At 33.3% G+C, this 14509-nt stretch overlaps 1 protein-coding gene across 4 annotated transcripts in view; it reads right to left on the bottom strand.

Moving 5' to 3' along the window:
- Positions 1–330: 330 nt before the first annotated feature.
- The window catches only part of USP15 (ubiquitin specific peptidase 15), a 128936-nt gene continuing 114757 nt past the window's right edge, over positions 331–14509 (bottom strand). For 3 of the 4 annotated variants that reach the window (XM_027542411.1, XM_027542412.1, XM_027542414.1), the window contains 5 exons: positions 14086–14201; positions 13326–13475; positions 11307–11410; positions 5935–6023; positions 331–2291 (listed from right to left, as the gene is read on the bottom strand). In XM_027542411.1, coding sequence (XP_027398212.1) covers positions 2109–2291; positions 5935–6023; positions 11307–11410; positions 13326–13475; positions 14086–14201 — 642 coding nt within the window. In that variant the 3' untranslated portion in view covers positions 331–2108. Of the gene's footprint in view, positions 2292–5934; positions 6024–11306; positions 11411–13325; positions 13476–14085; positions 14218–14509 lie in introns of those variants that run through there. The other variant, XM_027542413.1, reaches the window with a different exon arrangement.

Below are 14509 nucleotides of genomic sequence, written 5' to 3'. Positions count from 1 at the left end.
AAAAAAATTGTCTTTTCTTTAAACCTCAGAAAAATGGAAATAAAGTTTACTAGTTGGTAGATAGGAGAAAGCCTGCAAGCTCTCTGGGTGCAGGGATATTGTTTACTGCTAAATCTCAAGACTCTAATTGGTATACAAACAGTTGCTCAATGAATATTTAAACTGAAAAAGTCAACTTTAAAACATGTCCTTAACAGGAAGATTTACCTCACTACGACATGTTTTCCTTTCTATTTTTAACTATATAACTAAAAAGTAGAGCATATGGTCACTGACCATAAAATAGGGGACTTTTATTAAAAGATTCAGAGTAAGAAATAAAAGACTAAATAAGGCCTTGAATAGCTTTATTGAAATCTGTATAAATAAACATGCACATTTCAAATGTAAACTCAAGTGAACTCAAGTGCAGACAAAATTTTAACCTCTGTCATGCAGGAGGTTAGTTTACATTAAAAAAAAAAAGAAAGAAAGAAAGATAAAGAAAAGGAAAGGATAAAAAGGAAAAACGCAAAACAGCTTTAAAAATACCAGGATGAAAAACCAGCTTTAATATTAAGGTATAAAGCAAAGCCATGATCAACATACCTCATTTATCCTGGTTAAATGCATTTTTCTTTCACGTTTAAATGCTAACATAAATAAATAATTTACCAAAATGTGCACTCACAGAGTGAACTTTTATTTACAATACACAATTTATAATCTATTGTATTTGATTAGTTCAAATGAAGAACATTATACTTTTTGCTTTACTAATAGTGGGACACATAGCAATTTCTCAGGTAGTCGATATGTGAAACGTGCCCCAGCATTTATTTTCTATTAAAGGCAGTATTATATGCCAATTGACAATACATTCTTTCAACTAGATCAAAGGGGAAAAAGCAGCAAATGAAAAATGTTTCAAATGTTCACACATTTTTGGCATCCTGGATCCTTGAATGTGGTGAACTAAAATCAACTTCAAGGTTTGTATGTTTTATATACTGTACAGGTTCTGACTCTGGAACATGCAATGCCAATTCTCTTGTAACAAGTTCCCTTCTGAGAAAAGCTGTAAGGCTATGGTGAATTCCATCAGGAACACACAAAGAAAGTTAACAGACCTACCTTTAAAGCCAATTGTCCATTAGTAATTTAAAGGCCAGAAAAAAATTTCTCACCTAAGCTTGATGCAATCATTACTATAGATACAGAATACTATTAAATTTGTCTTTATATTACAACACTTGGGAGAGCTAAAAGTTGCCAAATTACTAAAAAATGGGGTAGAGAAAAACAGACAGCCAAAATTTTAATTTTGGACCAACACCAGATTTAAAGATATGCATTTTAAATTTAAAGTAAGTAAAAAAGAATTTGAATATCTAAGGAATAGATCCCAACAGCAGTGAAAAATACTTACATTTAACTGAAAAGTGACTTTCGATGAAGTGTGAAATCTAGAACCTGTTTCCACAGTAGTAGTAAGATGAACATAATATTCTGTTTTTTTATGGTACTACAAAAGGAAATAACTTTTTCAAGACTGCTTCTTGTATCATGATTTAGTTTTATAACAGGCCCACACTGATTCCAGGTAAAGACTTGGAAATTTGGTTTTCCAAGAATACTACTGCAGTATTTATGCCACATTGATACTGCAGCTCATTATCATAGTAGTATATGTGGCAGCCTAATGCACATGAACTAGATTATCCAAGAACTAAGTTCAGCCATAGGTTTCTTGCAGTTATTATCTGAGCAAAATAAATGACCAACATCCACAAATTTAACATTTGTCATCAATTAACTCACATCCAAAAAATTAAAGAAAACGTAATTCATCAAAACAGCAGCAAACTTAAAAGGGATTTATTTGTGATTTCCTATATATATTTAGCTTGTAAATACAAGACTGTAAATGTATTAAGAGACAATTTATGTTAAAGTTTTCATTGTGTTTCACTTCAAGTACTGCACAAGTTAAAATCTGATAAAGGATTTACATTCAGTGATCTGAAACTCCCCATCTCAGACTTTTGTTTAATGTGGTGGGTAACTTCATCATTTCAATAGATACCACCAGCAGGAAAGTCTCTCTTTTATGGCTTCTAGGACTTTCATTAGTTAGTGTGCATACAGTTCTCGTTTTCTATATCATTGTCATTATCATTGCTATCTTCATCACTTTCTAATGGGATGCCTGTGGCAGCTGAAGCACCTTTAGTTTCTCGGTCAAGGGGGAAAAAGCCAGTTCCACTGAAAGTGTCTTGTCTCTGGTAGAAGAGTACATATGCTGCTTTGGACTGTTAAAACAAACAAAGAATATTATAATGGTTATGATTCTCAAAGATCACATTAAATATAGAATGAATTTTTAGCTGATAACCAATTTTGGTGATAGGACATAAATCAAGAACACCACACATGGTCAATGGAGGTTACTAAAATTTATTAACTATATCAATAGTATGACTTCTATCTATAAAGGAAGAATGGTCACTGGATTTAACATTTATTCTCTTCTAAGTTAGCTGGACAGATAAATCAATGCAACCATATCACAGATTCACCTTCTTACTCTAACATGAAATAGAATTCTATGCCTTCTTTCCTCTTGTCTCTAAGGACAAAGCAAGTGTCTTTCTAATAGTAATAGCTTCATTCTGTATTTGTTCTAGATTCCAACTTTTCTTACCATCTTAAGGATACTGCTCCATCAATCATCACTGTGTAACTTTAATGAGTTCTTATCTACTGGACTTTTTTGGCATAAAAAATACTTAAGTCTTCTCCCTCATAAATTCCTCTCCATTCCTTTTCTAGCTGCCATATACCTCTTACTCTTCCTCGCAGCCAGGCTGGGGTCTATAGAAAATCTAATATTCATCATTTACTCTCATGCACACTCCTCAATCAATGTGATTGCTGCAACCACTGTAATGAAATGCCTTTCACCAGGCTCAAAACCCTCTTATAAACAAATTAAATGGGTGCCTTTTTTAGCCAATCTTTTGGTGGCATTTAATGCTTTACTCCTCCTCCTGCATTAAAGCATTTTTGGCTTCTGTTATACTACTTTTCCTTAGATGCTTCATCTCTACAGTTTCTTCTGATTTTCCTGTGGGCTCATTAAATCCTGACTTAAAGTAAAAAAAAAAAAAAATCATGTTTTCAGTCCTCAGCTCACTGCTCTTCTGAATATGTATCTTCCCATAGGTGACTCATTCAAACCTATGGTTTTAACTGCTACCTAGAACAGACAATTCAAATTCATAACTTAAGCCAGTTCTCACCCCTGAACTCTAGTCCAATTAGTCCAACTACCTAATGGAAATTTCCACAGAGCTATTATACAGGTATCAATTTCACAGCAAATTTTCTTATTCACTATCTTTGTAAATGTCAAAGTACGAGTCATCATCTCCCTCCCCCCTCTATATTTACATGTCATCTTAATCAAGTTCTAGTATTTCTATCCATTAAAGAGCTCACAAATCCATTCTCCCCTGTCTATATACTTACTACCACTGATTTAACTTTAGAAGATCTTGTGGCTTAAATTTCAGGACAGCCTACTGGGTGCCCTCCAATCTGTCTTCTAAAGTGTTCTCAAGACATGTTAAGATGGAAATTTAATAATGTTCTTCTGTTAGTTAACAACCACCCAATACTTCTTACAGACTTTAAGAAAAGATCAAAACAACGAAGAACTCATCTTTCATGATCTGAGTGCCAAGTTTAGCCCCAGTCTAATTTTTGCTCCACATTCCTAACAAGTCTTTTGTTTCAGTAACACCAAATTATTTGCTGTTCCCTTAGCTAAATGGTATATTCTGCCACATCTCCTTGCTTTCATAGCTACTGTTCTTTTTGCTAAGAATATCTTTGGTTTTGGTTATTTTGTCTAATTTACCACTATTCATATTTGCAGACTCAGATCAAACACTCCCTGCACTGGTTCTGTTTCCTTACACTCCAATTAGTTGAGACAGCTGCCTCAATCTATACAGTCAAGATATTTAACAGTAATTATCATATACAATTGTCAATTCATGTCTCTGTCACCTATAGATTGTAAGCTTCTTGACATTAGAGATAGCTGTCTTTTTTGGCTTCCCTGGTGGCTCAGATGGTAAAGAATCTGCCCATAATGCAGGAGACTCAGGTTCGAACCCTGGGTCAGGAAGATACCCTGGAGACTGGAATGGCTACCGCTACCCACTCCAATATTGTTGCCTGGGAAATCCCACGTACAGAGGAGCCTGGTGAGCTACAGGACTAAACGATTAACACTTTCACTTTCAACCTTGTGTAGAATAGAGTGTTATATATAGAATGTATTCAAACACTTGTTGACTAAATGAAGAATTATTACTGTTAAAATGTAAGGTAACATCAAATTCACATACTGTATATAAACAAGATATTTATCTGAAAGCAATATTAAGGCAGTGTTGTCAAATAGACTTTGAAGGAGGAAGTAGGCAACTTAAGGGTTTTGGTTGGGAGACTAAGGAAGAGAATAGAACTGAAAAATGAGGGATATGATATAAAATTAGAAGTCTAAATATACGACAAAAATGTAGTTAACTTAAGCATAAACACATTTTAAAAAATACTAAGACTTCAAAAGTCTCTTTTTGTTCTTTGCTGTAGCTATAGGGAGATAAGCAATGATATGTATGTATATAAATCATGTGTACAAACAGGTGATAAAGATATAAAACATCTATAAACAACTCAAAATAACTTCATATCTATGTATACAATAACTGATTAAAACTATGCCAGTAACTGGGCTCAGAAGTTTATTAATTTATTAAACTGACTTTTAAAGCATTATAAACTAAAACAAAACAAAAAGCTAGTCTCTGCCCTCAAGGAATACATAATTTAAACTGGAAATAAAGTAAAGCAATCAGTGCTCCCCACATCAACAGAAAACCTCTGTATAGGAAATATCATTGCATGAGGAAGTACTACATTTCTCATTCATTGTAAATACTGTGATCAATAAGCAAAATTTATAAAGGCAAAATTTATAGAATAATAAATTCTTATCAAGCAAGCCTTAGTTTTCTTCTTAGAACATTATTAGTCACCTGTCATCTATTCATCAATTAATAGAGGCTACCCTGGTGGCTCAGCAATAAAGCATCCACCTGCAGAGCAGGAGACCATCTATAATTTAGGAGGCACGAGTTTGATCCCTGGGTCAGGAAGACCCCTGGAGAAGGAAATGGCAACCCACTCCAGTATTCTTGCCTCGAAAATGAGGAGCCTGGCAGGCTACAGTCCATAAGAGTTGGACATGATTTAGTAACTAAACCAACACTGTCAATCAATATTTGATAATAAAAATGTGCTCTGATAGAAAACAAAGCAAATGCCAATATTTTTGCTTCAGCTATGGCTGACAAGCTGATGCAAGTGTGAGCAGATGTAACTTCCTAATTTTTCTACTATTCAGAAAACATCAGACAAATACACAGGGTTAATTCTGAAAATTTTGTAATTTGTTTTACCTAATTATATCATTTCGAGACTTTGAATATGTAATTGTCATAAAGGATAAGACTTTTCTTTAAATATCTCAGGTATGGTAAGGCCCTTAAAAGTTTTTTATTTTTCTATTTTAGCATTCTGACTTTAGCCAATGTCTAGAATGTCTGAGCCTATTGTTCAGGGGAGAATTTAATATTTTCATTAGAAAAGTCCAGTTTTCATGTTGAAAACTACCAGAAAAGTTTTCATGTTCAACTTATGCTTCTGCTAGTGGACAAATTTAGAAGACAGATCTCCACTTAAAAGGACAATTTTATGTTATCTTTAAATAAGAATGAGTCCCTCAACTATTAGAACTGCTAGAATATAGACTATAGTGCTCCATGGGCCCCTTTTAAAACAATGGATTCCTTGATCTTCAAGATTAAAAGACATACTTACCACAATCTGGTCTTCAGACGCAGTTGAGACACTACTATCATCAAAGTAGTACCATTTTCCATCATCTTTATTTTTTGCGAAAGCAGTATCTAATGAAAAAAATACAATCACTTCTATCACTTAAATGATCTGTGGTTTTCTGGGAGGGAACCCTCATGACTTTAAAATTGTCTATATAAGGAATACCTATTAAAATTACATGATAATCATCTACATTAGGCCAATCTATCATATATTCAACTGATTCCAATGTTTAAAGGTTTTCAGAATAATTTTCTATAATCTGGAAGTCTATGATACTTTCTATCTATACTTTTTTTTTTAATCCCAGGAACATACAGGGCATATTTATTATTTTTTTAATACAAAGAATAACAATACTAATGACAATAAATGGTGATTAGCATTTGTATCAGGCCCAGTGCTGTATTATTTCATAAAGAAGGTATTATCATTACTATTCTTCTAAATTTTACAGATGACGAAAGTGAGGCATCAGAAGTTTAATTTGTCCAAGAGTATAGCTGTTAGGCAGCAGAGTTAGGATTTAAACTCAGCTCTGTTTATGATTCCAAAGTTTGAATTTTCAAGTGTAAGTTTAAATTTTCTATGACCAATATTTTTTCAACAATACTGTAACTCATTGATCTGTATTGTTTTGTTTTTTTTACATCAGAATCATTTCCAGTCTTCAACAAAAGTACAGGGCAAGAGAAATGTAAAAAGCGATCAATTAATCTGCACAAATTTTAAAGATTCGCTTTATCATTAAGTTAAAAAAATGCCCACTTTTCCTATCTCATACTTTGTATAAACTACCCAATAACTGAAGAAACAAAGCTGCAAAATGTACTCATAACAATTATCTGCTGTCATAACTTTTAAAAAGTGACACTACAGATTTTGTCTTCTAAATAGTTCTACTCCTCTTAAAATTATTCTTCTGAGTGAAGCCCATTATGGGTTGTAAATTTGTCAATCTGAAATCAAGTCCACCACATTCACAAATTTAAAGAAACATATTTTCAGACCAATAAGTCTGACACTAAAAGGACAAGATTGAACAATAATATTGGGCTTCCCTGGTGTCTTATCTGGTAAAGAATCCACCTGCAATGCCGCAGACCTGGGTTCAAACCCTGGGTTGGGAAGATCCCCTTGAGAAGGGAAAGGCAACTCACTCCAGTATTCTGGCCTGGAGAAGTCCATGGACTGTATAGTCCATGGGGTCACAGAGAGTCGGACACGACTGAGCAATTTCAAAAAAAAAGAAAAAAAAAAAGAGACACATCTAACAAAAAGGCACACAGAGTTTGCAAACTAAATGATGGTATCAAAAGAAAGCTAAACTAATATTTGTAATTCTGAGAAAAAGACAAAATGAAAAATGAGTATCAAACTCAGGTAAAAAAGAATAGATAAAAGAAGAACTATCCATTTTAAACATAAATGCAACTAATAATGCAAAACAACTAATAAAACTGTTAGATGAAACAGATAAATCATTTTAGTAGTAGTCCTGACAAATTCATCCCAGAAAAAGAATGAACATCAAAAATAACCAGAAATAGTTGTGATTTAAATAAAACTAATAAGATTACCTGTAATAGAAACAGAGAACTCTATGTTTGAATGGGGAATACATATGCTTTTAAAGTACATAAACATTTAAGAAGCAGTCCATATAAGCTACATGAAAGCCTTAATAAACTCCTAAGGTTAATATAGATAATGGCCCTAATTACTATAAAATAAAATTAAGAAAAAAAGGAGAGCTTTACAAAAAATATATACTTGAAAAAGCACATGAGATAATCTTGTGATATTCAGAAAATTATACAGGAAACTAAAAACATACACAGAATTCAAAGAAAAAGAAGACTACATGTAAAAATTTATGTAACAGTGATAGAGTATTTAAAGGAAAACTTATAGCTTTAATTATAGCCTTCAACAGAGGGAAAAGAATGAAAACAAAGTTAAGGATGCAACTTAAGAAACCAAAGGAATAACAGAGCAAACTCAAAGTAACAAGAGGAAAAACATACCAAGGAGAAGAGAAGAAATCAACAAGATAGAAGACATACCATGTATAATAAAAAAAAAAAAACATAATACAATAGAAAGTCTAATTCTTTCAAAAGACAGAAAAGAACAAGGGACCAAAAAATATACCATAAGAGTATTATAAACAACTATTCTCAAATAAATTGGGAAATACACATTTTAAGAAAAATGGAGAATGTCAATATGTACACATTCTGCAAAAAGAAAATCAATAAACATGACATAAATAGAATAATTTATGGCTGAGAAGTCCAAATAGTTTTATTGGATGAATTCTACGAAACTTTCTTACTAGTTAATTCTTATATTATACTAGCTGTTTCAGGAAACATAAAACAGTAAAATGTCCTAGCCTGTTTCATTAGACTAGGTCATAATCTTGATTCCAAATTCAGACTTAAATTGAAGAAAGTGGGGAAAACCACTAGACCATTCAGGTATGACCTAAATCAAATCCCTTATGATTATACAGTGGATTGAGAAACAGATTTAAGGGCCTAGATCTGATAGAGTGCCTGATGAACTATGGACAGAGGTTCATGACACTGTGCAGGAGAGAGGGATCAAGAACATCCCCAAGAAAAAGAAATGAAAAAAAGCAAAATGGCTGTCTGAGGAGGCCTTACAAATAGCTGTGAAAGGAAGAGAAGCGAAAAGGAGAGGAGAAAAGAAAGATACAGCCATTTGGATGCAGAGTTCCAAAGAATAGCAAGGAGAGATAAGAAAGCCTTCCTCAATGATTAGTGCAAAGAAATAGAGGAAAACAATAGAATGGGAAAGACTAGAGATCTCTTCAAGAAAATTAGAGATACCAAGGGAACATTTCATGCAAAGATGGGCTCGATAAAGGACAGAAATGGTATGGACCTAACAGAAGCAGAAGATATTAAGAGGAGGCAAGAATACACAGAAGAACTGTACAAAAGAGATCTTCACAACCCAGATAATCATGATGGTATGATCACTCATCTAGAGATAGACATCCTGGAATGTGAAGTCAAATGGGCCTTAGAAAGCATCATTACGAACAAAGCTAGTGGAGATGATGGAATTCCAGTGGAGCTATTTCAAAGCTTGAATGATGATGCTGTGAAAGTGCTGCACTCAATATGTCAGCAAATTTGGAAAACTCAGCAGTGGCCACAGGACTGGAAAAGGCCAGTTTTCATCCCAATCCCAAAGAAAGGCAATGCCAAAGAATGCTCAAACTACTGCACAATTGCACTCATCTCACACGCTAGTAAAGGAATGCTCAAAATTCTCCAAGCCAGGCTTCAGCAATATGTGAATCGTGAACTTCCAGATGTTCAAGCTGGTTTTAGAAAAGACAGAGGAACCAAAGATCAAATTGCCAACATCCGCTGGATCATCGAAAAAACAAGAGAGTTCCAGAAAAACATCTATTTCTGCTTTAGTGACTATGCCAAAGCCTTTGACTGTGTGGATCACAAGAAACTGTGGACAATTCTGAAAGAGATGGGAATACCAGACCACCTGACCTGCCTCTTGAGAAACCTGTATGCAGGTCAGGAAGCAACAGTTAGAACTGGACATGGAACAACAGACTGGTACCAAATAGGAAAAGGAGTACATCAAGGCTGTATATTGTCACCCTGCTTATTTAACTTATATGCAGAGTACATCATGAGAAACACTGGACTGGAAGAAACACAAGCTGGAATCAAGATTGCAGGGAGAAATATCAATAACCTCAGATATGCAGATGACACCACCCTTATGGCAGAAAGTGAAGAGGAACTCAAAAGCCTCTTGATGAAAGTTAAAGAGGAGAGTGAAAAAGTTGGCTTAAAGCTCAACATTTGGAAAACTAAGATCATGGCATCTGGTCCCATCACTTCATAGCAAATAGATGGGGAAACAGTGGCTGACTTTATTTTTGGGGGCTCCAAAATCACTGCAGATGGTGATTGCAGCCATGAAATTAAAAGACGCTTACTCCTTGGAAGGAAAGTTACGACCAACCTAGACAGCATCTTAAAAAGCAGAGACATTACTTTGTCAACAAAGGCCTGCTAGTCAAGGCTACGGTTTTTCCAGTAGTCATGTATGGATGTGAGAGTTGGACTATAAAGATAGTTGAGTGCAGAAGAACTGATGCTTTTGAACTGTGGTGTTGGAAAAGACTCTTGAGAGTCCCTTGGACTGCAAGGAAATCCAACTAGTCCATCCTAAAGGAGATCAGTCCTGGGTGTTCACTGGAAGGACTGATGTTGAAGCTGAAACGCCAATATTTTGGCCATCCAATGCAAAGAGCTGACTCATTTGAAAAGACCCTGATGCTGGGAAAGATTGAAGGCAGGAGGAGAAGGGGATGACAGAGGATGAGATGGCTGGATGGCATCACTGACTCAATGGACATGAGTTTGGGTAAACTCCGGGAGTTGGTGATGGACAGGGAGGCCTGGAGTGCTGCAGTTCATGGGGTCGCAAAGAGTCGGACATGACTGAGTGACTGAATTGCTAATGAAAGAACTAAAAAAAAAACTACAATATCATTTCAGACATGAATTAAATTTTATTTAATCCTAAACAAAACTAGCTAACCAAATCCAACTGAGTATATTAAAAAAAATATTTAATGAATAGGATTTACCCCAGAATACAGTGATGGTTCTTCAGAAAAACCTATCAACTGGAGAGCACAGATTGGTATAATCATCCTGGAGTGCCGTTCACAGTACTTTACTCCAACCCAGCAATCTTATATCTGGGTATGTAGCTCAAAGAAATTCTCACATAGGAGACTAAAAACAATGATGTTTACTGTTCTCGAAATGGTAGAAAGTTAAAGTTAATGTGGATGTCCACCGTGAAGTGAAAAGAGAGAATATGGTAGATATAAGTCATGAGTGGTTAGAAGCAATGAATTAAATTGACACAAGTAATATGGAGAAGTCTTAAGTGTCAAGAGAGAAGAGTAAACTCTATAGCAGAGCAACAATCATACAAATTAACAATGATGTGTGATTTGTGAGAGCGCATACAACAAACATGTTAGAAAGGGGAGGAGGAGGAGAAGGCGAAGGACAGGAGCCCTGAACGGACCGGTGATTTCCTGTGCTCTGAGGAGTATGATTAACTCAATCCTCTTCTCTTAATGTTAAAAAAAGAAAAAGAGTTTCAAAAGCTGATTCATTCATTAATCAATATCTACTGATGTAGACACAGTATCTACTGTGTAAGACACATCTCACATTTTTCTTTTAAGAAGTAATATTTTAAGGAAAAAAGTCTGGCGTTATTAAACATAATGACTTTAGTAAAAAAGTAAATTATCTACTTACAGTGTCCTCCTCCCATTCCTCCATAGTGGTTGGAAACGGCAATCAAATTATAGCGGCAAGGACCTGCATTTGGATTAATTAGGAATTCTGACATATCCAAATCACTGTTTAAAAAAGAGATCAAGTTAATTTTATGTTTCCCCTAAATGTAACGAAATTTTACTTTTCAGTCAGTGTTGTTTGACTCTCATTTAAATATACTCCTATACACACACACACACATATCTCATTAAAGAAATTACTAAGGGCCAAATAACTATAAAATTATACAAATACCCTTGAGATTTGAGTGTTTCAGCAAAAATTTTCTTAGGGATTGAGAGAATTTAAAAATTCTCCACTGATCGTTTGTATTCAGATTAGTATTTTCATGCTAATACATTTCTTAGTATAAGAGGAATTATAGACATCACCATTTATCATGTGGGTTCTTTTTTAAAGTCATTTTCAGAAATTATTTATTTAAGGAAGAATAAAGGGATAGTGAAAAAAAACTTTCTTAGAAATTGTATCCTAATTTGAATATAAAATATATTTAAATATAACCCCAATATCTATTCTATGTTTTCCAGGTTTTGATGACCTATGCATCCTAAATAGGCAACATTCTCTGAAATACAACCAGCTGTTTATAATTTATCACACACAAAACTGGAATATGACCATTTTATAGTTTATCTTTTTTTCTGGTTATTCTTTTTATATTTGTATAATTAAAAAGCAATAACAATTCTAAATTTCAAATAGATCTCTAATAGATTTAGCTTATCATTACTCTTGTTTCTTTTTTTACTCGTATTTTCAAAATGCTGTATTCCTGAAAAGTTTGATGGCTCATAATTTTGTTTTGTTAAAGAGAAAATAAGCATTTTTATTCTATAATTGCAAAACATTTTCAATTTTAAATTTATAAACATGGATTAGAATAAGCAATCCAGAGAATGTTTTCAGTATCACATTATTTATTTCCTTCCAGTCACCTCTGCATGCATATACAACACCTGTCTTCAGTATCTGTTTACTTACAAACTGTAGTAAGTAAATTTGGTATGCCAATATTATGAAATATGAAAGAATACTGCCAATTTTTTTTCAGGAAAATGGGAGAGCAGCATGGTGTTTTTACAAAATAGGGTGTAATGAAGTCCTTCCTGGACTCCATGAATGAAGATACATTATTCCCTTTTTGTCCATCTGAATTCTCAATGATTTTAATTTAAGAATAAAAAAAGACTACTGATATGCTGTATATAGACTTCTTTATATATTTTTACAAATAGGATGACTTACTCTGGACACTGAAATAAGAAAACCAAAAGATGACAATAGGAATGACTTATTACTCTACTGATCATCTGCCTTCTAAACAATTCCACTATTCAGTTTTCACATTAGTTTTTTTTAAAAATGCATTTAGGAATAATGGAGGATTAATGATGAAAACAAAACCACTAAGATCCCATGAAGTATCTTAGATTTACAAACAGGGCCAGTGAACTCAAAAGATAATGTAACATAAAATAAGTTTTACTTTTTTTTTTTTTAATGTATTTTCTCTTTGTCCTTTGAAAGATCTCTTAAGGAATAAAAATTGTTACTAATCCACACAAATTGCTAGAACAACCCCAAAAATACACTCGAAAACTGAGACTGGATCTAAAACAAAACAAATGAACAAATATAACAGAATAGAAACAGACTCACAGATACAGAGAACAATCTTGTGGTTGCCAAAGGGGAAGACGGGTGGGAGGATGGGTAAAATAGGTGAAAAGGATTTAGATATACAATAAGTCAAAAGGACTTAATGTATAGCACAGAAAGTACGGCTAATATTATAGTAACTTTGTATGCTGTGTAATGTATAAAATTATCAAATCACTATACCTTACACCTGAAACCACATAATATTTAAAGTCAACTACGTGTAAAAATAAATAAAAAAACACCTATAATTTGGGAGTGATGTTAAAAAAAGTTAGAGGTGCCCAAGGTTTATTAAGTTCAATCAGAACTTACTTGATAGGAAAATCAACTAAGGTATCCAACTTGTCTCTCATGTATCGACTATAAGAAAATCGCTTGAGATGTACCACAAGTACTGGAGGCAGAGACCATAAATCCAATTTCTTTGTGGCTTGCTGATGTTCTTTACAATTGGGACAATACCTAAATATATACAGAAAGATTTAAAGCTTAGTAGAGATAATGTCAGAGGTAATACCAGGTAATGCCTAATATGTAAAAGACTGACAGGAACTTGTTATTTTTCATCAATACATGTTTCAAATAGATTTAAGTAGTGAAAATGAGTATGTAAATAAGTATTCAAAGAAATAACGAGGGCTAGATTATTTACATTTTAGTAAGCTAAAAAAACATGGATGTAGCAAAACTGTGCTGAAATAAAGGTATTAGGAAAATCTTGAGACTTTCTGGACTCAAATTAGTAACAACACAAAAGATATTGTGATTTTCCTAAAAAAGCTTCTGTTGGAATACCTCCACAGCTAAAAGTTCCTGGAAAAATGTAACTAAAATGAATTATTCATAGTAAAAGAGCTATTATGGAAAATATACTAAAACAAGATTAAAACTTAACATTATAAAACTTTAAAGACATTTTCATTCTTAATATATTATTAGCATATAAACAAATGCTTATTGTTTAAAATATCAAAGGGAATTTAACTATTACTTTTTCAATTTGAGGTAGCACATACATCAGTATATATCCTTACAAAATAATTAGAAACAATTATTTAATTTTGTCTCTTACCAGGGATCTTCAGCACCTAGCTTTTCTTTTGTTGTAAAAAGCTCAATGCAATCTTTTAATTTCACAAAGGGTTTTTTAGGAGGTTTGTATTCCACACTTTCATGTTTTTCAAAATCCTAAAGAGAAGTATTTCTTGAGTTAAGAAAACAAATGAAACAAAACTAATTTTAGTGATATCATATTACTATGAATAGTCATGAAAAACTCCTAAATGTTCTAAAATAAATCAAAAGCTTATTTCAGCTGACATTTACAGTATTTCTAACACTTCTTGTATACATACCTATACAGACAATCAGGAAGTTTAAATAGTAGGTTCAAAGAAGATGAACCTTTTGTCTTTTAACACATAACCACTTTTAAAATTGCAAAATAAACATATCTGGTAGAAGAAAAAGACTGTAACCAAACAGTGTGGTCAATA

This window comes from Bos indicus x Bos taurus, chromosome 5 (assembly GCF_003369695.1).
Source record: "Bos indicus x Bos taurus breed Angus x Brahman F1 hybrid chromosome 5, Bos_hybrid_MaternalHap_v2.0, whole genome shotgun sequence".
Lineage (NCBI taxonomy): Eukaryota > Metazoa > Chordata > Mammalia > Artiodactyla > Bovidae > Bos > Bos indicus x Bos taurus.
Note: the sequence above shows the minus strand (reverse complement) of the source record. Positions and strands in the feature narration are given on the sequence as shown.